The following is a 22,580-nucleotide window of genomic DNA, read 5'->3' as shown; positions in this document are numbered from 1 at the left end:
GGAGAGGGCTTGGAAGCCAATCACTACCCTTCCCCTTTGACACACAACACACGTGGCCAGTGGGCAAAAGTGTGTTTAGGGGTGAGAGAAGGCGGACCCAGGAAGGACCCCAGGAGCCCACAAACTAAGAACATTTTCTCTGCCATCTTTCACCAATTTTATTATTTTTGTTATTTTTCCATTAGAGGGGTAGGGGAAAAAAAAGCAGGAGGGATGTGGGTGTGTATATTTCTTGGAATCCAGAGGTTCAGAGAGGGGAGGAAATTCATCAAAAATGTCCCCAGTACAAAAGTTGGCAAAACAAATAGCTCTCTCTCTCTCCTTTTTTTTTTTTTTTTTTCAATCTGAACTGTGTAACAGGAGAAATTCTCTCACAAGGGGAGAGTGTTTCTGAGCCAAGTTTAGGCCTAGGGAAAATTTTCCAGCATGTCAGGAACGAAGCTGACGGTCCATTAAGGAGGAAAAAAAAAAAAGCACACACACACACAAAAAGTGCTGGAGGAAAGCGTAAGGCGGAGAAAGCTCCAGGATTCAGACGGAGCTTTGCATTCGAGACCGGACCGCAGTGAGAGACCCCAGGAAGCTCCCTCTAAAGGGAGGCTGCGGAGATGCACCCTGGGCTCCCAGCCCTAGTGCACACTTCCTGTTCTGCCCCTGGACATTCAAGCCAAAACTTACAAAACATCCTTTCCCCTGGAACCAAGTGCTTGCTTCGGGAGACCCACCCCTCCCCACGTCAGTGATCTCAGCCTGCCCTCCCCTTCCTTCCGCGGAACCTCTCCCACATCAGAGGCGCTCGGCTTCCCGAACAGAGATGCTGGATCCGCCGTAGCAGGTGATGCCCGAGGGAGCGAAGCGACCGGGGACCACTGGCCACGAGGTAGAAACGGGGGGCTGGGCGCCCTGGGCTCACTTGGCATTTATTGAGCAAAGCGAGGGCTTGACCTTTAAGCCTCGGGCTGGGGGCGTTTTCTGGCTGATAGGGGTATGCGGTGCGTGAGTGGACTCCGGGGGAGGTCAGCTTTTCTTTTCCCTCTTTCTTTCCAAATTTAACTTTAATTGTGGAGTCTCTGGAAGCACGCCGTTGTTTGCCTGGTGTGGTAAGTGCTACGGCAGAATTCTGGGGATTCCCTGATTTCTTTTCTCTTGCTTTCTTTTCTTGGAGAGAGGGGGCATGGGGAGGGGAGTCCTGGAATATCAGGGAAGATTCATAAAGACCTTCGGGTCTGAATAGATTCAGAGAGAAAGGACCATGTGGATACACAAGGAAAAGGCATTTTTGACTTGATGAGCTGGGGTCCGGCTGTTTCCCAGGACCCGGGTCGTGTGTCCTCCTGGCCCCTGATGCCCCCGTCCCACCCACCCATCCCCACCACCTGCCACCTGCTGTCTTGGGGACACACACCTTGAGCTGTTTCTCAGCATGGGGGTGTGGCACACAGCCCCAGTGCCATGTGTTAATGGGTAGAACCCAGGCGTCCCTAGAGACTTAGATGTCTGTCTGTGGTAGAGCTAACTGGTCTACCCGGAATGCGGCATGTGGCTTGTTAAGGACATGCCCCAGCTGGTGGCTGAGAGGCTGGCCTTGGCAGCACATGCTGACATTGGACTGACACAGTGAGCTCAGCAGGGCTTCTGCACAAGGAGTGCTCAAAATTTTATGAAGCAATAATAAGTGAAGCATTTCAAATGCCCTTTCTGTGAACTCCTATGGCCTTTACTTCTCTGCAGGACGCATTTGGCTCCTTATCCACACACTGCCTTGCACTGTTTTCTGGGCTTGCCTGATAGCTCAGTTGGTAAAGAATCTGCCTGCAATGCAGGAAACCCTGTTTCGATTCCCGGATCAGGAAGATCTGCTGGAGAAGGGATAGGCTACCCACTCTAGTATTCTAACCAGCCAAATAAATGAGAGTGTATTGGACAAATGAGCCATAACCTATTATTTGGTGATCCCGAGACAGGTACTAACTCTTGTTGAGCGCTGGCTGTGTGCCAGGCACCATTCTGAAGGTGGCAGGTATCATTATCATCCCCTGAGGCTGGAGACACAAATAGTAAGTGCAGAGGAGGAATCTGTACTGAGTCCAGGCCGCCATCCTCTGAAACCAGAATGGAGTTTGACTCTGGGGTCCTGCATTGTCTAGCTGGGTGACTTCAGACTCAAATGTCTTCAGCTTCAGTTTCCTCATCTGCAAAATGAGACAATAATAACCCCACCTGACAGAGGTGTTGTGAGAGATAAGTTAATCTTAGAAATTATTTTACTGAAGCAGGTCAATGATACAGGCATGCTCCTCCCAGCCCCTATCTACCCTGTGCAATATAAACACAGAGGAAACTTTTGCAACTGAAAAGCCTCAGGGCTCTGTAGAAGGTAGCAACGGTGCCTTGTTAGGATTTGTACCCTAAACGAGGAACACTGGAGTTCACTTACCAGCCAGGGCAAACCTGTAGCCACCAGCTCACTAGACTCTAAGTTCACTAAGAGCAAAGTTCATATCGTATACAGGTTCTGCGTTCAACCAACCTCGGAAGGCCATGTCCAAAAAAATTCCAGAAAGTTCCCCAAAGTAAAACTTGAATTTGCATGTGATTATTTGCATAGCATTTAGATCCTATTTGCATTTAGATTGTGCTTACATTTAGATTGTATTTACATTCTTGTATTAGGTTTGAGAGATGATTTAAAGGATAAGGGAGGATGTATGTAGGTTATATGCAAGTACTGTGCCATTTTATGGGCTTCCTAGGAGACACTAGTGGTAAAGAACCTCCCTGCCAGTGCAGGAGATATAAGAGACACGGGTTTGATCTCTAGGTAGGGAAGATCCCCTGGGGGAGAGCATGGCAACCCACTCCAGTATTCTCATCTGGAGAATCCCATGGACAGAGGAGCCTGGTAGGCTACAATCCATAGGGTTGCAAAGAGTCAGACACAACTGAAGCGACTGAGCACGCATGCCCTTTTATGAAAAGGACTTGAGCGTGGGTGGGTTTTGGTACCCTCAAGCATCTTGGAACCAGTCCTGGGGGCAGGGGGAGCCAAGGGATAACTATACATTTGTTTCTCTTGGAGTATGTTTCTCAAGCTGTGGTCTAAAGACCTCGGTGCCCTTTTGAAGGAACACGGGGTCCCTCTGGGGTGGAGTTCAACAACTGGATGCTCCAGGAGCCTCCTCTTCCCTCTCCCGACAAAGCAGCTCTGTCTTCACTTGACTGTGTGTTAAGGGGCCGAGTGGAAAGCAAGTTTTGAAATCAATGTTCAGAACTGCTAACCTGGGACAGGTAACGCTGTGTCTCGGGAGAAAATGACCGCTTACAGGGTGGGGTTGATTTACGGAGGGGTTTCCAGCTTGGCCCTGTCTGGGCTCTCACTTGCCTCTGCATCACCTTCTACTTAATGACCATCTTCTGCCCTGGGGAACCCACAAGTGCCATGTGCCAGGCAGGCTCGGGGCTGACCCCTTCTGTCTCAGGTAGCTGGTCCTCAGGTTCAGGGACGGACAAGTGACAGGGCCCCAGAGAGCGTATATGACAACCTGGGCTCTCTCTGAGTCTGCTCGGAATGTGCCCTTCTCGGTTCTACTCACAGTGATGGACTGTACGATCAATACTCATAATAGCTGTTATTGATCTCCCTTAATGATGACAGCTTCCTTATTGAGCCCAGCGCTGTGCTGAGCACAGATATGCTCATGCAGTCCCCACAAAAGCCCTGGAAGGCAGTTTCTGCCTGTTCCCCTGCTCTGCTGGTGAGCATGTGTGGGTGAAGATGTGGTGTGACTTGACTAAGGGTGCCCAGCCAGTTAACGCTGAGGTTGGGCTTGGAGCCCCTCCCCCAAGTCTGAGCCACCCTGCCTTGAATATTTTTGCAGCCCCCTTTGACAGAGGTGAGAAGGACATTGTTGTTAGTAGGGTGTTTCTTTCTCGTTTTTGGTAAGGGATGCCCCCTGAGAATAGGCTGGGAGAAATGGGACTAGGACAGAACATTCTACAGAGGAAGGGTGCTGCTGTGAACATGGAGAGTCGGAATTCTTGTGCAAACTGTGTCCCTGGGAAATGTCACCTCTCTTAGGAGAGGGGATACGGTTCGGTGGGCAAGAGCCAGCTCTGTAACCAGACTCCCTGGCCTCAAATCCTTGCTCTGCCCCAGATCAGCTAGATCCTCTTATGCAAATTTCCAAAATAATATTTCGTGTAGAGAGATGATAATAATAGTACTTATATTATAACGTTATGAGAGAATGACTTAGTCCACATAAAGCATTTAAAACTGTGTCTGGCACATAGTAAGGACTCAATCAATATGTTCCTATAGAGACTTCCCTGGTGGATCAGTGGTTAAGACTTCGCCTTCCAATGCGGGTTTGATCCCTGGTCAGGCAGCTAAGATCCCTCACACCTCTTGGCCAAAAAACCAAAACATGAACAGAAGCAATATTGTAACAGATTCAGTAAAGACTTTAAAAATGGTCCACATCAAGAAAATCTTTAAAAAATGTTTTTTTTAAAGAGATTTAAAAAATATATGTTATTATGTGTAAGTTTGGATTAAGCTTAGGTAAAGTGGTTGGGTGGCAGGCTGGAAAGAAGAAGTAGCTAGTATTTGAGATTGAAAAAGTCAACACCAACAATTTCAATTGTGAGCTGAGGGTGGGGATGGAGTGTTTACCAGACCCAGGGTCCCTGAGAGACAGCTTACAACCTGCGAGAAAAAGCTTAAATGTTCTCTTGGAAGTTTAATAAAACTGGAATAACTAGTCTTCAGAATTGGACTTGCCAAATTGGATTCTTTGATTAAATGAAGTTTACCTTATTTATCTTTAGAGTTATGGAAATCAGTCTCACCTCTGACCTATTGTTATTTCTGGAGAAAAAAAAAAAGAACCAAAAAAACAGCTTGCTTGTAAATGCCATTGGCTGAACCACTTGTACTTTTGGAAGGATGACTTTAAGATTTCAAGCTGAGATATAAAATTTAAGAGCTAAATATAGCTGATAAAAGAAAAAAAAAAAACAAACCCAGGAAGGGATCGTGACTTACAAAAGAATTTTGTGGCTTTCTCAGAGGACAAATCTGTGTGCACTGCCTAAGTCTAGACTAAGTTTGCAATGATTTTGAGAGTAGTGTGCACCCGTTTGCCTACCCTTACTGGAAGTAAAAGTAGGCAGGAAATAAACTGGGGGACTGCCATTTATTGAGCACTTACTATGAGTTATGCTTTGTACTAAGTGCTTCATACCCAGCATCTCTTGTTTAATCCCTACCTCTCCCTATCAGGGGAGTACAGTTGATCCTTAAGCAACACAGGTTTGAGCTTTGTAAGTCCCTATAAGAAAATGAAAGTCGCTCAATTGTGTCTGACTTTTTGCAATTCCATGGACTGTAGTCTATGAAATTCTCCAGGCCAGAATACTGGAATGGGTAGCCTTTCTGTTCTCCAGGGGATCTTCCCAACCCCGGAATCAAACCGGGGTCTCCTGCATTGCGGGTGGATTCTTTACCAACTGAGCTATCAGGGAAACATATGAGGGTTTTTTTCAGTAAATACACACAGTTACTACCCTACCTGGGGCTGGTTGAATCCACGGATTCGGAATCTTGGATATGGTGGGCTGACTCTGTGGAGGGTGGTGGTCCTGAACTCCCCCAATGGTGTTCAGGGGTCAACAGTACTACAATTATCCCCAGTTTACAAATGAGGATAATGAGGCTTGGAGAAGGAAATAATGTGCACAGTACACAGCTGCTAAGCGCTGGGTGGGAGTTCTAACTTGGGATGTCTGGGTGTGGGTTGTGAGGGGTTAACTCTGCTTCCCTGGTGGCTCAGAATCTGCCTGCAGTGCGGGTGACCTGGGTTTGATCCCTGGGTTGGAAAGATCCCCTGGAGAAGGGAATGGCAACCCACTCCAGTATTCTTGCCTGGAGAATCCCCATGGACAGAGGAGCCTGGCGGGCCACAGTCCATGGGGTCTCAAGAGTCGAACACGACTGAGCGACTGTGATTCACATTCATTTATGGCAAATGGAATCCTCCTGGATTTTAGCCCTTTCTGTCTGCCTGAGGAGGGCTGTATTTGGAAAAGGATGGAGGAAGCAGTTACTCACAGCCCTTTTAGGCAGATGGAGAGCAGAGGTCAGAGGATGCAAAGGCGGCTGACAGGAGAGGCCCAGTGCAGCTGCAATGCCAGCCAGCAGACGGTGTCAGACTACCAGGGGTGGGGCAACTTCTGGATGCAGGTTTTGTTTTTTTTTTTAGGGTAATCTCCTTTACTTGGGCTTTCCTGATAACTCAGTTGGTAAAAAATCCACCTGCAATGCAGGAGACCCTGGTTCAATTCCTCGGTTGGGAAGATCTTCTGGAGAAGGGATAGGCTACCCACTCCAGTATTCTTGGGCTTCCCTTGTGGCTCAGCTGGTAAAGAATCCACCTGCAATGCGGGAGACCTGGGTTCAATCCCTGGGTTGGGAAGATCTCCTGGAGGAGGAAAGGGCTACCCACTCCAGTTTTCTGGCCTGGAGAAATTCATGGACTGTACAGTCCATGGGGTCGCAAAGAGCCAGACACGACTGAACGACTTTCACTCCCTCATCTCCTTTACTTAGGGCTTCCCTGGTGGCTCAGACAGTAAAGAATTCGCCTGCAGTGCAAGAGGTTCGGGTTTGATCCCTGGTTTGGGAAGATCCCCTGGAATAGGAAATGGCAGCCCACTCCAGTATTCTTGCCTGGAGAATCTCATGGACAGAGGAGCCTGGTGGGCTACAGTCCATAGGGTTGCAGAGAGTCGGACACGACTGAAGCGACTTAACACGCACTCAGGGCTAGGGGCAAAAGTGGAATCTGTTGTATCTCCCACCCAAGATATGGGAATGGGGGTTGGGGGAGGTAACACTTTCTGCACTTTCAGCCCTGGAGGGTCTCCTGGCTTCACCCTCTGTCTTCAAAAGGAGGTTCCATGAAACAGAAGCAGACAGGAGTGGTTGAAAAAGAAGCCAGAGTACAGAACAGAATTCCCCAAGGCAGCAGGGGAAGGTTTGGTGTCTGCTCCTTGGTCAGGACCTTTGGAACTTTCCGCAGTTTGGCTTTCTGGCTAATGATTACCAGCTGCGTGGGGCTGGCAGCCTCCTCTGTGCTGGGCCAGCCAGCCCAAAGGCTGGGGCCCCTTGAGTTTTTTTCAGGACAGGCGGGCTTGCCCCCGAGCGCTGACTCCCTGACGGCTGAGGGGCTGGCCTCTCCCCGTTGGTTGTCCAGAGCCCCTTCTTGTTCTTCCAACCTTGGGCTTCCTTTTCCAGCCTCCCCGGGGGAGCACAGCCAGCTCCTTTCCCGGGAGATGCTCTGGGCTGCGTGCACTGCGATGCCCGCCCAGATCTGAGGGGCGTCCCAGAGAAGAGAAGTGAGGAAAGAAACAGCTGTGGGACTTCAGGCACGTTCGGATCTGCCTCAGCCTGGGAGGGCGATCAGTCTGCTTCCGGAACCGTGAGCTTCAGATCCCCGAAAGGGCTCTCAGAGGCTTCCTGGTCCAAACCCTTCATTGTGGGGACTTCCGTGGTGGTCCAGCAGTTAGGACTCCAAGCTTCCGAGGCAGGGGGCGTGGATTCATCTCTGGTTGGGGAACGAAGATCCCACAAGCCCTGCAGCATGGCCAAAAAAAAAAAAAAAACCACAAAAAAACTCATTTTACAGATGAGGAGACCATTTCCTACGGAGAAGAGCTTGGACCCACAAAACCAGCCTGCTGGACAGGGGGTCTGGAAGAGGGTTACAGTTTCTCAGGTGCTGGATGTTTCCATGGGCCCCCAAGTCCCCTCCACCCGCTTCTCCACTCTCCTCTGCATCCAGGAGGCTGACCTGAATGGCTCCTTTGCGTCTGGCTCCTAGTTTAGGTTCAGCCGACGGAGGCCTCAGGTGGGAGGGCAGAGGGAAGAGAGAGGGACGCGAAGGTGTTTATTCCCCTCACTCCCTTTCCTGTGTCGCCTGGGCTGGCCATGTCCCTTAACACCCCTGTCAGTGGCCCTCTCCCCACAGCTCTGTCCCTCCGACCCCCACAGCCCCAGGGCGGCGGCGTCTCCTTGACTGTACCCACCTGAAGAAGAGCACTGTGTCCTGTCTCCTGACTGCTCAAGGCCTTTGTAAACAGTCCCTTTATTAAGCTCTCCAGTTGGAGAGTGTTACCCTGCCACGTCCTGGCAGATAAAAGAGGCTTTGTGTACTAGAGAAAGAAAAGTCTATACGAAAGGAAGATGAAATTTAGCAAGAGGGTGGGTTTGTTTCCTGAGGCTGCCGTGAGAAATGACCATGAAGTTGGAGGCTTAAAACAACAGGCGTGGGTTTCCCTTGTGGTTCAGCGGATAAGAATCCGCCTGCCAATGCGGAAGACACAGGTTCAATCCCTGGCCCAGGAAGATCTCATATGCTGCAGAGCAACTAAACTTGCACCCCGCAACTACTGAGCCTGTGCTCTAGAGCCCGTGGTCCACACACAACGAGAGAATCCACTGCAGTAGAGGCCCATGCACTACAACTAGAGAAAAAGCCTGTGCAGCGATGAAGACCCAGCACAGCCAAAAGTAAAATAAATAAATAAAATTACAATACAAAACAAAAACAGGCATTTAATATCTCAAGGTTCTGGAGGCCAGAAGTCCAACCTCAGCATCATTGGGCAGAAATCATAGCAACGTCAGGGCTGTGTTCACTCCATCCTGTCTAGGAGAGGATGGTTCAGGTGGGCTGGAGTTGAGTATTTCCCTTCCCAGGTCAGTTAGGCTCTGATCATAGCAGGGTAGACTCTGGTTAACTAGTTTTTGCTGAAGACTCACAGAATTCAAAGGCAAGGGGGAAATGGGGGCAGGGGAGAAGTATGGGATTGACATATCAATTCAATTCAGTCGCTCAGTCGTGTCTGACTCTTTGAGACCCCATGGACCGCAGCACGCCAGGCCTCCCTGTCCATCACCAACTCCCAGAGTTTACTCAAACTCATGTCCATCGAGTCGGTGATACCATCCAACCATCTCATCCTCTGTCGTCCCCTTCTCCTCCTGCCTTCAGTCTTTCCCAGCATCAGGGTCTTTTCAAAGAGTCAGTTCTCATCAGGTGGTGGCCAAAGTATTGGACCTTCAGCTTCAGCATCCACTGAATATTCAGAACTGATTTCCTTTAGGATGGACTGGTTGGATCTTCTTGCAGTCCAAGGGACTCTCAAGAGTCTTCTCCAACCCCACAGTTCGAAAGCGTCAATTCTTTGGTGCTCAGCTTTCTTTATAATCCAACTCTCACATCCATACATGACTTTGCTATCACTGAAACATTGACATATGCACACTACTATATTTAAAATAGATAACCAACAAGGACCTACTGGATAGCACAGGAAACTCTGTTCCACATTTTGTAATAACCTAAATGGAAAAAAATTTGAAAAAGAATAGATATATGTGTATGTATAACTGAATCACTTTGCTATACACATGAAACTAACACAACATTGTTAATCAACGGTACTCCAATGTAAATTAAAACTTGAAAAAGAAGAACTGAATTCTCTGGCATGTTTCAAATGGTTTCCTGCCCCTTACCTTTGCTGGAAGCCCAAGGGGATTTTTCTCCGTGGCAATCTGGTTGAGCTCCTGGAGGTAAATCTCACAATGCTGGGTCCCCTTGGAGTTTTAACCCTTCCAAGTTGTCCATACTGCTGCTGCTGCTAAGTCTCTTCAGTCGTGTCCGACTCTGTGCAACCCCATAGACGGCAGCCCACCAGGCTCCTCCGCCCATGGGATTTTCCAGGCAAGAGGACTGGAGTGGGTTGCCATTGCCTTCTCTGGTGATCCAGTGAACGATCCATTCTTTTCAAATAGACGCCATTTGAATCAAAGCGACTGCATATGTCTTAGAGAATACAACGGCAACGAGAACCCAAACGCCCCCCTGAGCACCGTGGAACCAGAGGGTGTGTCTGCAGGATGATTCCCCGGTGCCAGCTTTCCATGGCTCGTACACATCCACAAGCCCCCTGCAGTTGGCAGGTCATTCAGTAAACACAGAACCACAGTTTTCATGGACCAGGGTTGCCTCGGTGCCAGTCGATCCCCAGATGAATGGAGTGATGACAGACTCCTGGACCCGTGAGCACGCAGGAAGCTGAGAGGGATGGCCGTCCATTGTCTGCAGGTCCGCGTGGGCCGATCTCCAGAGCCCAGAGCCCCCCGCAATTTGTCAGTGACCGTTCATCCCAGCGTGATTTCCGTGGTGGTTCTGATTGTGTCTTTCTGCTCTGCTAAGTGGCGACTTCCTGCCTTCCCTTGAACGTCTCTTCAGCCCTGGCTGCAGCGGTTTGCACTCTGTCCTCCCCTCCTCTTATGAATCCCAGACGAGTTACTGGCTTTTCAGTCTGTTTATCTTTTTACTTGTTGTTAGGACAGAGTGGTGACCTCCAAGCTCTCTATGTGCAGAACTGGAAGACTCCACACATGTGTTGACATGCTTCACAGAAGCATCATTCAGTCATCGGGGGATACATGTTGCTGAGAAGGCCTTTCAGCCCCCAGACTCTCTAGTTCTCTTATCTTTGGGCCTGGCAGCTGGCCATCACAGCAACGTTCCCGCGCTGAAGCCAGCAGATGTCACCAGATGAAACACCATAGAAGGCAAAATGCTGGCAGGTGTGATGGGGACACCAAGATTGCGGAAGAGCCCAGCCAAGGGACACTGTGGATGTGGAGGTCGTTTGACTCCAGAGTTGAATCCTAGAACTGGGGGTTGGGGATTAACAGAAGCAAACTATTGTATATAGAATGGGTGAGCAACAAGGTCCTCCTGTACAGCAGGGGGAACTATATTCAATACCCTGTGATAAACCATAATGGAAAAGAATATAAAAAAGAATGTATATATATATGTATCACTGAATCCCTTTGCTCTACAGTAGAAATTAACACAACACTGTAAATCAGCTACACTTCTATAAGATTGAAGAAAAGAGTTGAATCCGGGAGTACAAAAACTAGAATGCTCCCCAAAAAACAAAACCAAAAAAAAAAACAAACCATGGACTTCTCTGGCAGTCCAGTGGTTAAGACTCCGTGCTTTCAATGCAAGGGGCATGGATTCAATCTCTGGCGGGGGAACTAAGATCCCACATGGCACGTGGCATGGCCAGTAGACAAAAACAAAACAAAAATCTGAATACCCTCAGAAATCACCTGAATCCACCACCTTGTTTTACACATGAGGGAAGTGAGGTCTGGACAGGGGAATGTCCTTACTCACAGCTGGTCAGTGATGGATCCAGGAGAAGACTGGAAGTCTCAGGACTCGGTGTGAGGGCTTTGCCACTTCCGCACCGTCACACCTCCTCAGAGGTGCACTCCTCTGAGCAGTCTTTGCGTACTCTTTGTAGGATTCCTACCCCAGTTAGTCCCACTTACTAGAAGCTGGTGGGCAGCAGGAATGCACTGGATGTCAAGTGTATGTTACTACGTGGAAGGAGGAAGCAGTGCTGAAGGTTGTGGCGGATCAGTGACCTGGTCAACACGAGGTGAGCAGGCTGAGGCAGAGGGGAGGCAACACACAGCTTCCTTCATTGAGAAAGCCTTGCTATGGAAACAAGTCAGCCCAGCTAAACAATGCATTGACGATGTAGTCGATACGCATTCTGCTACAAGTTCTTTATCTCATCACACACTAGTGTGATGATCTCTGGATAGAGGACAACTGGAAGGGCATCACTTCACTGCTGATTAAGCAAACCACCCCTCAAATAGGTCATATTGACAGAAGGATACATTAGAGAAGACAAATAGTCCCACTGTCCAGAGTGCATCTATTGGTAGAGTTCAGATCTGGAGCTGCTCTTTAAGGCTGAATGGCATTGAGTAAAATGAGTGACAGGCAGATGTTAACTAAATATAGGAAAGTTAATTTAAACAATATAAAGGAGTGATTTTTAAAAAAAAAAATAACTTTTTGTCTTTTACAACAGTTTCAGGTTTACAGAAAAATTGTTGAAGGGAGTGCAGACTGTTTCAGTATAACCCACCTCCAAAATCCCCTGTTGTTATCATCTAACAATTGTGTGAGGCGTACATGGGCTTCTCAGGTGGCCCTAGTGGTAAAGAACACTCCTGCCAATGCAGGAGATGGATGAGATGCAGGTTTGATCCCTGGGTCAGGAAAATCCTCTGGAGGAGGGCATGGCAACCCATTCCAGTATTCTTGCCTGGAAAATCCCATGGACAGAGGAGCCTGGAGGGCTACCGTCCATAGGGTTACAGAGTTGGACACAACTAAAGTGACTTACAGAGAAGGCAATGGCACCCCACTCCAGTACTCTTGCCTGGAAAATCCCATGGACGGAGGAGCCTGGTAGGCTGCAGTCCATGGGGTCACTAGGAGTCGGACACGACTGAGCGACTTCACTTTCACTTTTCACTTTCATGCATTGGAGAAGGAAATGGCAACCCACTCTAGTGTTCTTGCCTGGAGAATCCCAAAGACGGGGGAACCTGGTGGGCTGCCGTCTATGGGGCCGCATAGAGTTGGACATGACTGAAGTGACTTAGCAGCAGCAGCAGCAGCAAAGTGACCTAGCATGCACGCACGTGGTGCATATGTAACAATTAAAAAAATTTTTTTTATGTCAGCCATTTTTTAAACGTCTTTATTGAATTTGTTGTAATATTTCTTCTGTTTTTATGTTTTGGTTTTTGGGCCATGAGACACGTGGGATCTTAGTTCCCCAACCAGGGATCGAACCTGGAGCCCCTCCACTGGAAGGTGAAGTCTTAACCAGTGGACTGCCATGAACCAATATGGATATATCATTATTATTAACTAAAGTCCATACGTCATTTAGATTTCATTAGTTTTTGCCTAATGTCCACTTTCTGTTCACAAGATTGAATAGGACAGCCTTCAGACAGTGATGGTACAGGTTGGACTAAGTCTCTGCTGAGCTAACGTGAAGCTCTAAGGCAAAGATTGGTACAGAGAGACTTCCCACATTGGGCTGGAATGGCCAGGAATTTGTACCGCCACCCCGCTCAGCCATTGACTGGGGGCTGCCAGAGAAGGCTGATAGCTCAGAAGCCCAGGCATTTGCAGAAACATCGATGGACCTAAGAGTGTCAGACTGAGTGAAGTAAGTCAGACCAAGAAAGAGAAATATCGTATGGTATCCCTTAAATGTGGAATCTAAAAATAAATGATATAAATGAACTTATCTACAAAGCAGAAACGGACTTACAGACTTAGAGAACAAATGTATGGTTACCAGGGGTGCGTGATGGGGGATGGGATGGTTAGGGAGTTGGGGATGTGCAACCCACTCCAGTACTCTTGCCTGGAAAATCCCATGGACGGAGGAGCCTGGCAGGCTGCAGTCCATGGGGTTGCTAAGAGTAGGACACGACTGAGCAACTTCACTTTCACTTTTCACTTTCACGCATTGGAGAAGGAAATGGCAACCCACCCCAGTGGTCTTGCCTGGAGAATCCTAGGGACGGAGGAGCCTGGTGGGCTGCCGTCTATGGGGTCGCACAGAGTCGGCCACAACTGAAGCGCCTTAGCAGCAGCAGCAGCAGCATGTACACACTGTTGTATGTAAAATGGATAACCAACAAGGACCTACTGTAGAGCACAGGGAACTCTGCTCTGTGCAGTGTGGCAGCCTGGATGGGAGGGGAGTTTGGGGGAGAATGGAGACATGCATGTGTATGGCTGAGTCACTTCTGTGCACCTAAAACTATCACAACATTGTTAATCAGCTATATTCCAATATAAAAGGCTTTTGTTTAAGTTAAAATAATAAATGTTTTGTTTAGCCAGATTGTATATAAAGAAAAAAAAAATCCTAGGCAGACTCTGAAAGCAATAACAGCTGGATGTTAGCAGCTAACTCTATTTTTTGATATGCTGTGTGCTCAGTTGCTCAGTTGTGAACTGTCGCCCATCAGGCTCTTCTGTCCGTGGAATTTTCTAAGCAAGAATACTGGAATGGGTTGCCATTTCCTCTTCCAAGGGATCTTTCCAATCCAGGGATGGAACCCACATCTCTTGCATCTCCTGCATTAGCAGGTGGATTCTTTACCACGGTGCCGCCAGGGAAGCCCACATTCCTTGATGCTGGGTTGCTAAATCCATTTTTGACAAGAGTCTGAGTGCTGCAACTCTGTCTCTGCCAGAAAGACCTTTGAAGTTTCCAAGGAGAAGTTGGCTGACCATTGGTCAGGTCTCTTGAGCAGAGGTGGTCCCATTGGCCTCTTTCAGCTCTTGCCCCATGATGAGCTGCTTTGATCCTGAAGACTCAAGGATTCCATTTCTCATATTCATTCCACCTTGCTCAAGCCCCTGTCTCTCTTCTTACACTCGCTAGCTTATGCCCTGCTCTGTCCTAGAGATAAGATCAGGGACCAAGCATATTCATGGAGAATGGAAACTATGACTCCCACTCTGTTGCCCACACCTTCCTAGACTCCAGATGCTCAAAAAAAGGTGGGGGTGGGGGTGGGGGGGTAGATTACAGTATCAATAGCAACGTGGAGGGTAGATAAAAGGCTGTGAGTAGCAGCAAGAAAAAGTTGAAAAATTCAAATCTAAGACTACACAGGCCAAATCCTGTTTGGAAATGTTCCGTGCCTTGAACATCAAAAATTGCAGAACAACAGCACTCCCTTCCGATCTGTGCATATGCCACACCTGGCAAGGCAGGATACTTTTATTTTCTTCCATCCTAACTCCTATGGGTGCCCCTGGATTTTTACCTGCAGATGTGGAATCACTGCAGTGCAACTCTGGTCTTTCAACCTGCAGGAAAGTGGAAAACTTCCCGAAGAAAGTGTGGCTCTGATGCTTTGTTCTACCTGTGTTACTTTTTCTTTTATTTAACTTATTTAAAAGGTTAAAAGCCTTTGTTTTATTCTTGCAACTTGGCAGCTCTGCCTGGCTCACAAATGTCCTAAGATAAACAAGCGAGGTCTGTACATAACCTCTTAGGACAGTCTTAGCTTCTGAGCCAAAAGGACTTTTAATATTTACTTTGTTTCTCTTTAAAGATTTCCTTTTAATGTTTGTTTCTGCTTTGAAGTATTTTCAGATTCCATAGACCCTGTTTGTTTTGCCCAGCCAGAGAATAGTAGATTTTTTTTTTCTATATTCATTCTGCTATTTTTATACAGTGAACCATACATACTGATTTTACTCCAAAGGCTCACATGTGAAAGTGCTTCCTTGAACCCAGACCCTCAGGACTTTTGCCAGCCTTCTCATTTTTGTGTCTGTTTTGTCGTTTTTTTGGTGGAATAACTAACGTAAAAACCTGCTGGGTCAGGGGGTGGAAATAAAGTATTGGTGGAGGAACTCTTCTGACCTTCCACTCCCAGGACTAGACAGTGGGGTGGGAGGCGGGAGGTGGTGGCTTAGTCATTCAGTCGTGTCTGACTCTTTTTCGACCCCATGGACTGTAGCCCACCAGGCTCCTCTGTCCATGGGATTTCCCAGGCAAGAATACTGGAGTGGGTTGCCATTCCTTTCTCCAGGGGATCTTCCCGACCCAAGGATCAAACCTGCGTCTCCTGCTTGGCAGGTGGATTCTTTACCCCTGAGCCACCAGGGAAGCCCAATGGAGTGGGAATCCATGTTTAAATACCCAGTGGCTGTTCCAGGTCACTACCCCAAAATTACATGAGACCCAGAAAAGTACTAAGAGTTAATATTCCAAGAAGATACTCGTGGTTACTGAATCCAGGATGTTTGAATTAGAGGCAGTTCTGTCTCTGAACACAATACCAGAGCACAAAAAAATACTCTGCTTAAAAAGTAAATCAATAAAAAGCCCACAAAGCTTGCAGTGTCCCTGAAGCATTATGTAGGACTAGAAATGGCAAGTAAATGAAATTTTAAAAAAAGAAGAAGAAGGTTTTTAAGAGTGTTCATTCCTCTCCCTGAGAATACAGATTGAAATCGTGAACAGCTGCTTGCGTAGGAGACCAAGGTCACAGGTCTGAAGAATGAGCTCTCTTCTGGAAACTTCCTGCTTATAATGGATGACACTTGCCTCACCTTGAAATAGGGGAACACTTTCTCCCCCCCCCCCCCACTTTTTTTTTGCTAGCACAGCGTGTTGGAGAACAGTCACACCGAGTGGCTGTTGGAATTATGGAGGAATTGCTGAGAAGTCGCCTTGGGCGAAGGGCATTTGGCTGGAAGCTTGCACTGAAAAGTTACCTTGTAAGTCAGCATGTGACTTCCACCTGACTTAATTTTCTTCAGTCCCAAGGGTTCCAAGCCAGAGGAAAAAAGGCCCTGGTCTGGGCTGCTGGCGTGTTCATTCTTCAGAGTCAATTGGGAATCAGTTCAAAGACAAATCAACAAAGGTAACTTCTCGCTTTGACACTGAGGATATATGGGAAGGCTCTTAAAGTAAAATGTTTTATTTTCTAATCAAAATAACAGCCGTGTAATCTTTGTATTTGGATTAGGTGTGAATGAAGGAGATAAGGATTGAGGGAGGAACAGAGGACTGTGCAGGGATCAGCAAATCTGCCTCCGGGTTCCAAACTTGGCTCTGTCTCTTGACCTTGGGCAAGTTACTGGTGCACCAGGGCCTTGGCTGACTTATATTAAAAAAAGAAGGTGGAACTAGATGGCCTCTAAAAGCCTTTCTAGCTCTGTTCCAGGAATCAGCCTCTTAGTTTTTCATTTTTGTTCTGTTTAGGCCAAAACAATGATGCAAGATGGAATTAGGATGTAGATTTGCAGGAAGGTAATCTTTAAAAATTTATTTAAAAAAATTTATTTTTTAATGAATATAGTTGATTTACCTTGTATTAATTTCTGCTGTACAACAAAGTGAATCAGTTGAGTTCCCTGTGCTGTTCAGTGGGTCCTTATTAGTTATCTATTTCACATATAGTAGTGTGTATATGGGAGAAGGCAATGGCACCCCACTCCAGTACTCTTGCCTGGAGGATCCCATGGATGGAGGAGCCTGGTAGGCTGCAGTCCATGGGGTCGCTAGGAGTCGGACACGACTGAGCGACTTCACTTTCACTTTTCACTTTCATCCATTGGAGAAGGAAATGGTAACCCACTCCAGTGTTCTTGCCTGGAGAATCCCAGGGATGGGGCAGCCTGGTGGGCTGCCGTCTCTGGGGTCGCACAGAGTCGGACACGACAAGCGACTTAGCAGCCGCAGCAGAAGCAGTGTGTATATGTGTGTACGTGTCAATCCCAATCTCCCAATTTATCCCTCACCCTACCTCTTTCCCCCTTGGTAACCATTAGTTTGTTTTCTACATCTGTGACTCTAGTAAGTTCACTTGTACCACTTTTTTAGATTCCACATACTAGCAATATCTTATGATATTTGTCTTTCTTGCAAGAGGGTCGGTCATCTTGAGGCTTGTAGCAGGCTTCAGACGATTCTCATCTCAACCAGTATGTTTGCAAAGATGAACTGAGATTAAGACAGACATCAAGGTAGGTGTTTATATATGCTTGTCAGATGAGTGAGTGAATCAATCAGTCAGCATAGCACTGAGGGAGAAGGGAATGGAAGCATTCCATTCAGTTCAGTTCAATTCAGTGGCTCAGTCGTGTCCAACTCTGTGACTCCATGGACTGCAGCACGCCAGGCTTCCCTGTCCATCACCAACTCCTGGAGCTTGCTCAAACTCATGTCCATTGAGTCGGTGGTGCCATCCAACCATCTCATCCTCTGTTGTCCCCTTCTCCTCCTGCCCTCAATCTTTCCCAGCATCAGGGGCTTTTTCAAATGAGTCAGCTCTTCGCATCAGGTGGCCAAAGTATTGGAGTTTCAGTTTCAGCATCAGTCCTTCCAATGAATATTCAGGACTGATTTCCTTTGGGATGGACTGGTTTGATCTCCTTGCAGTCCAAGGGGACTCTCAAGCGTCTTCTCCAACACCACAGTTCAAAAACATCAGTTCTTCGGCACTCAGCTTTCCTTATAGTCTAACTCTCACATCCATACATGACTACTGAAAAAATCATAGCTTTGACTAGATGGACCTTTGTTGGCAAAGTAGTGTCTCTGCTTTTTAATATGCTTTAGCATTCCATTGGAGGAAGTTTATCTGGACTAAGGCATAGATTTGCTTGGGCTTCCCAGGTGGCTTACATGGTAAAGAATCTGCCTGCAATGCAGGAGACACAGGTTCAACCCCTGGGTCGGGAAGATCCCCTGGAGAAGGAAGTAGCAACCCATTCCAGTATTCTTGCCTGGGAAATCCCACGGACAGAGGAGCCTGGCGGACTATAGTCTATGGGGTCGCAAAAGTGCTGGACATGACTTAGGGACTAAAGGACAAATAACAAGTAGATTTGCTTAGCAGTGATGCCTGGGAAGAAGTTTTATGGAGAAGTTCAGCCAGAGCTGAACTTCAGGCCTGGAAATATGAAGGTTAAGACTAGCTTACATAGCACTCTTTATATATAGAACAAAATGGGGTGATTACTGGTAGGCTGCCTAGTATGATAATTCTTAAAGCTACAGGAGCTTTAACTTCAAGACAATGGGACTCTTCTTCTCCCCACTTTAAGGACCAGAACATTGATTAGTATTTGCCTTGGCTGAGTCTTAGAGAAATCCAAACTAACAGTGTCTAAACTGCATGTAAGTTTATTTTTCACTTACATAAAAGAAATATGTCAGTAGGCAATTCAGGGCAGGCTTAGAGGTTCCGTGGTGTTATGGATGAGAGTCCTTCCACCTCAAGATTATGTATGGCTGCATGAACTCGGCTATCTCAACAGCATTCCAGCCAGCAGGGAAAAGAAAGAGCCAAAAAAAAAAAAGGTAAGGGGGGGATCACCTCCTGTCTTAGTCCATCTGGACTGCTATTACAAAATACCACAGACTGGGTCATTTATAAACAACAAAACAATATTTCTCATAATTTTGGAGGCTGGATGTCTGAGATCGTGGTACCAGCATGGCTGCTTTCCAATGAGGGCCTCTTCCCAGTTCATAGCAATGCCTTCTAGCTGTGTCCTCACAAGGTGGATGGGGCAAAGAATCTCTCTGGAGCTCTATAATAAGGGCACTGACCCCATCCATGAGGGCTCCACCACCATGATTTTAGTGTCTCCCAACGGCTCCCTCTTCTAATACCATCACCTTTGCATGTTCGGATTTTAATATGAATTTTAGGGGAATATGAACATTCAGGCCATAGTACCCTCCCCACTGACCATGAATGATACTTCTCAGAAGTTGAACTTGACACTTCTGTTGCCATTCCATTGACCAAAATTTAGGTACTTGGTCACATCTAAGTGCAATAGAGACTGGGAAACATAGCTTTTGTTCATAATATCTAAAAACCAGCAGTGTTTTCACTTGTTTTAAGAGAGAGGGGGAAAACAGGTATTAGAGAATATTAGTCTCTGTCACCTTGAGAGATTTACAAACTTATTACAGTTATGCAATGAACTACTTTGGTTCTTATCTCTTAAACATCTGCAGGGCCCATAGAAAATTATTTTTAGTATTCCAAATGAATAAACAAATCTATATCTTGTGAAGGTGACTTTGATTTTTGAAAGCAGGCCAGAGTCACTCGGGAAAACTATGATGAGTAAGATGTGTGATAAAGCTGAGAATTACCATTTCATAAGAATGAGATATGGGCTTTTACTCCTGGATATTATAGGCTCTACTGGGCATTAGGACCATTCTGACGGAAGTAACTCTAAGGACTTTGCTGGTGGTCCAGTGGTTAAGAATCTGCCTTCTAATATAGGAGACGTGAGTTCAACACCTGGTCGGGGACTAAGATCCTCGGTGCCTTGGGGCAACTGAGTCAGTGGGCTGCAGCTAGAGAGAAAGCCCACCACCACAATGAAGATGCCACATGCCACAAGGAAAGATCCTGAGTGCTGCAACTAAGACCTGAAGCAGCCAAAAGTAAATTAATTAATATATAAAGAAAAGAAAAGAAGCTCTAGAACTTGGATAGGATACATAATGCAATTACCTAAAGGCATTGAAGAAACAGAAATAGTTAGATTGTGGTGCTACATGTTGCTTGGAGAAGAGGAGATGAGGAGTCAGACAAGTGGTCTCTGTGCCACGGCTTTTTTTTTTCCTTTGGCCGCACCTACGCCTCAAGGCATGTAGGATTTTAGTTTCCTGACCAGGGACTGAACCCACACCCCCTGAGCTGGAAGCCTGGAGACTTACCTGCTGGACCACCAGGGAAGTCCCTGCTGCCAATGCTTTTAGCACAGGGTCAAAAGGCAATGGCACCCCACTCCAGTACTTTTGCCTGGAAAATCCCATGGACGGAGGAGCCTGGTGGGCTGCAGTCCATGGGGTTGCTAGAGTCGGACACGACTGAGCAACTTCACTTTCACTTTTCACTTTCATGCATTGGAGAAGGAAATGGCAACCCACTCCAGTGTTCTTGCCTGGAGAATCCCAGGGACAGGGGAGCCTGTTGGGCTGCCGTCTATGGGGTCGCACAGAGTCAGACACGACTGAAGTGACTTAGCAGCAGCAGCAGCAGCAAGTGTAGTCCACACAGTGGCTTGTGTGGTAAAGAGGCATAAATGAGAAACTCTCAAGTCCTGCCTGCTCTTCTAAGGGAAGAAAGAAGTGAAGTCAGGAAATGATGAATGCTGAAAAAGTGGGGAAACCGAGAAAGGAAAGAGTCAAAGAGGAGATCCCCAAACCAAATCATGGACTGACCCTTGAAACACATGTGTGCAGAAAACACTCAGAGCAGCTCCGCTACACAGAGGGTCTGCACTCAGACTGGAGCTGCCACCCAAGAAGCAGGGGATGAAGTTCAAGCCCAGTGAGAAAATGATCTGCTGAAATGAAAGAAAAACAACTCTCACCAGTGAAAAGAAATGGAGCCCGAAATCGCCACAACTTAGTATTCATGATGTCCATGATACAGTCCAAAATTAGATATCTAACATATGAAGAACTATTGGGCTTCCCTGGTGGCTCAGATGGTAAAGGATCCACCTGTGATGCAGGAGACCTGGGTTTGATCCCTGGGTTAGGAAGATCCCTTGGAGAAAAGAATGGTTACCCACTCCAGTATTCTTGCCTGGAGAATTCCATGGACAGAGGAGCCTGGTGGGCTACAGTCCGTGTGATCGCAGAGTTGGACATGACTGAGTGACTAACACTTTCAGTTTCACTTTTCATGAAGAGCTATTAAGCCACAAGAAAGACATGGAGAAATCTTTAATGCACGTCCTAAGTGAAAGAAGTCAGTCTTCAAAGGCTACATATTGTGTGATTCTAACTATATGACGTTCTGCAACAGGCAAAACTATGGAGACAATAAAAACATAGTATCACTGGTTGCCAGGGGAGAGGGAAGGGGAAGGATGAACAGGCAGAGAACAGAGGATGTTTAGGGCAGTGAACCTCTTCCGTATGACACAGCAATGGTGGAGACATGTCATTATATATTTGCCAAAACTTGTAGGCTACATACCAAGAGTGAACCCTGATGTAAACTATCAACTTTGGGTGACAGTGGCATGTCAGTGCGGGTTCATTGGTTGTGACATGTGTATCACTCTGGAGGGACGGGGTTGATAGTGGGGAGGCTGTGTGAGTTTGAGGGCAGGGACTATATATAAACTCTCTGTGCTTTCTGCTCATTTTAACTCTGCACCTAAAACTACTCTCAAAAATAAAGTCCAGATTAAAAAAAAAGTTTAAATGCAAAGATAGAAATAGATGAAAACTAGTTAGTTAGTTCAGTCACTCAGTCGTGTCCGACTCTTTGTGACCCCATGGACTGCAGCACGCCAGGCCTCTGTGTCCATCACCAACTCCCGGAGTTTACTCAAACTCATGTCCATTAAGTCGGTGATGCCATCCAACCATCTCATCCTCTGTCGTCCTCTTTTCCTTCTGTCTTCAATCTTTCCCAGCATCAGGGTCTTTTCCAGTGAGTCAGCTCTTCGCATCAGGTGGCCAAAGTATTGGAATTTCAGCTTCAGCATCAGTCCTTCCAATGAATATTCAGGACTGATCTCCTTTAGGATGAATTGGTTGGCTCTCCTTGCAGTCCAAGGGACTCTCAAGAGTCTTCTCCAACACCACAGTTCAAAAGCATCAATTCTTTGGCGCTCAGCTTTCTTTATAGTCCAACTCTCACATCCATACATGACTACTGGAAAAACCATAGCCTTGACTAGACAGATTTTTGTTGGCAAAGTCACGTCTCTGCTTTTTAATATGCTGTCTAGGTTGGTCATAACTTTTCTTCCAAGGAGTAAGCATCTTTTTATTTCATGGCTGCAGTCACCATCTGCAGTGATTTTGGAGCCCAAGAAAATAAAGTCTGCCACTGTTTCTACTGTTTCTCCATCTATTTGCCATGAAGTGATGGGACCGGATGCCATGATCTTAGTTTTCTGAATGTTGAGCTTTAAGCCAACTTTTTCACTCTCCTCTTTCAGATGGATAGTAAAAGATATATCAGTATTAAGCACAGAAGGCTAGAGAGGCTATATTAGTATCAAACAAAAGAGATTTCAAAAAATAATTTATTACTAAAGATAACAGAATGATGAGTGTTAGTTACT

General features: G+C 46.8%; 1 protein-coding gene across 3 annotated transcripts in view; it reads left to right on the top strand.

Moving 5' to 3' along the window:
• Positions 1-653: 653 nt before the first annotated feature.
• TACC1 (transforming acidic coiled-coil containing protein 1) overlaps positions 654-22,580 on the top strand; it is a 129,058-nt gene continuing 107,131 nt past the window's right edge. The window contains exons 1-2 of one of the 3 annotated variants that reach the window (XM_044930466.2): positions 716-880; positions 16,272-16,375. In XM_044930466.2, coding sequence (XP_044786401.2) covers positions 839-880; positions 16,272-16,375 — 146 coding nt within the window. In that variant the 5' untranslated portion in view covers positions 716-838. Of the gene's footprint in view, positions 881-16,271; positions 16,376-22,580 lie in introns of all 3 variants that reach the window. The other 2 variants (XM_044930672.2, XM_044930694.2) reach the window with 2 other exon arrangements.

The sequence above is a fragment of the Bubalus bubalis genome, chromosome 1 (assembly GCF_019923935.1).
Source record: "Bubalus bubalis isolate 160015118507 breed Murrah chromosome 1, NDDB_SH_1, whole genome shotgun sequence".
NCBI lineage: Eukaryota > Metazoa > Chordata > Mammalia > Artiodactyla > Bovidae > Bubalus > Bubalus bubalis.
Note: the sequence above shows the minus strand (reverse complement) of the source record. Positions and strands in the feature narration are given on the sequence as shown.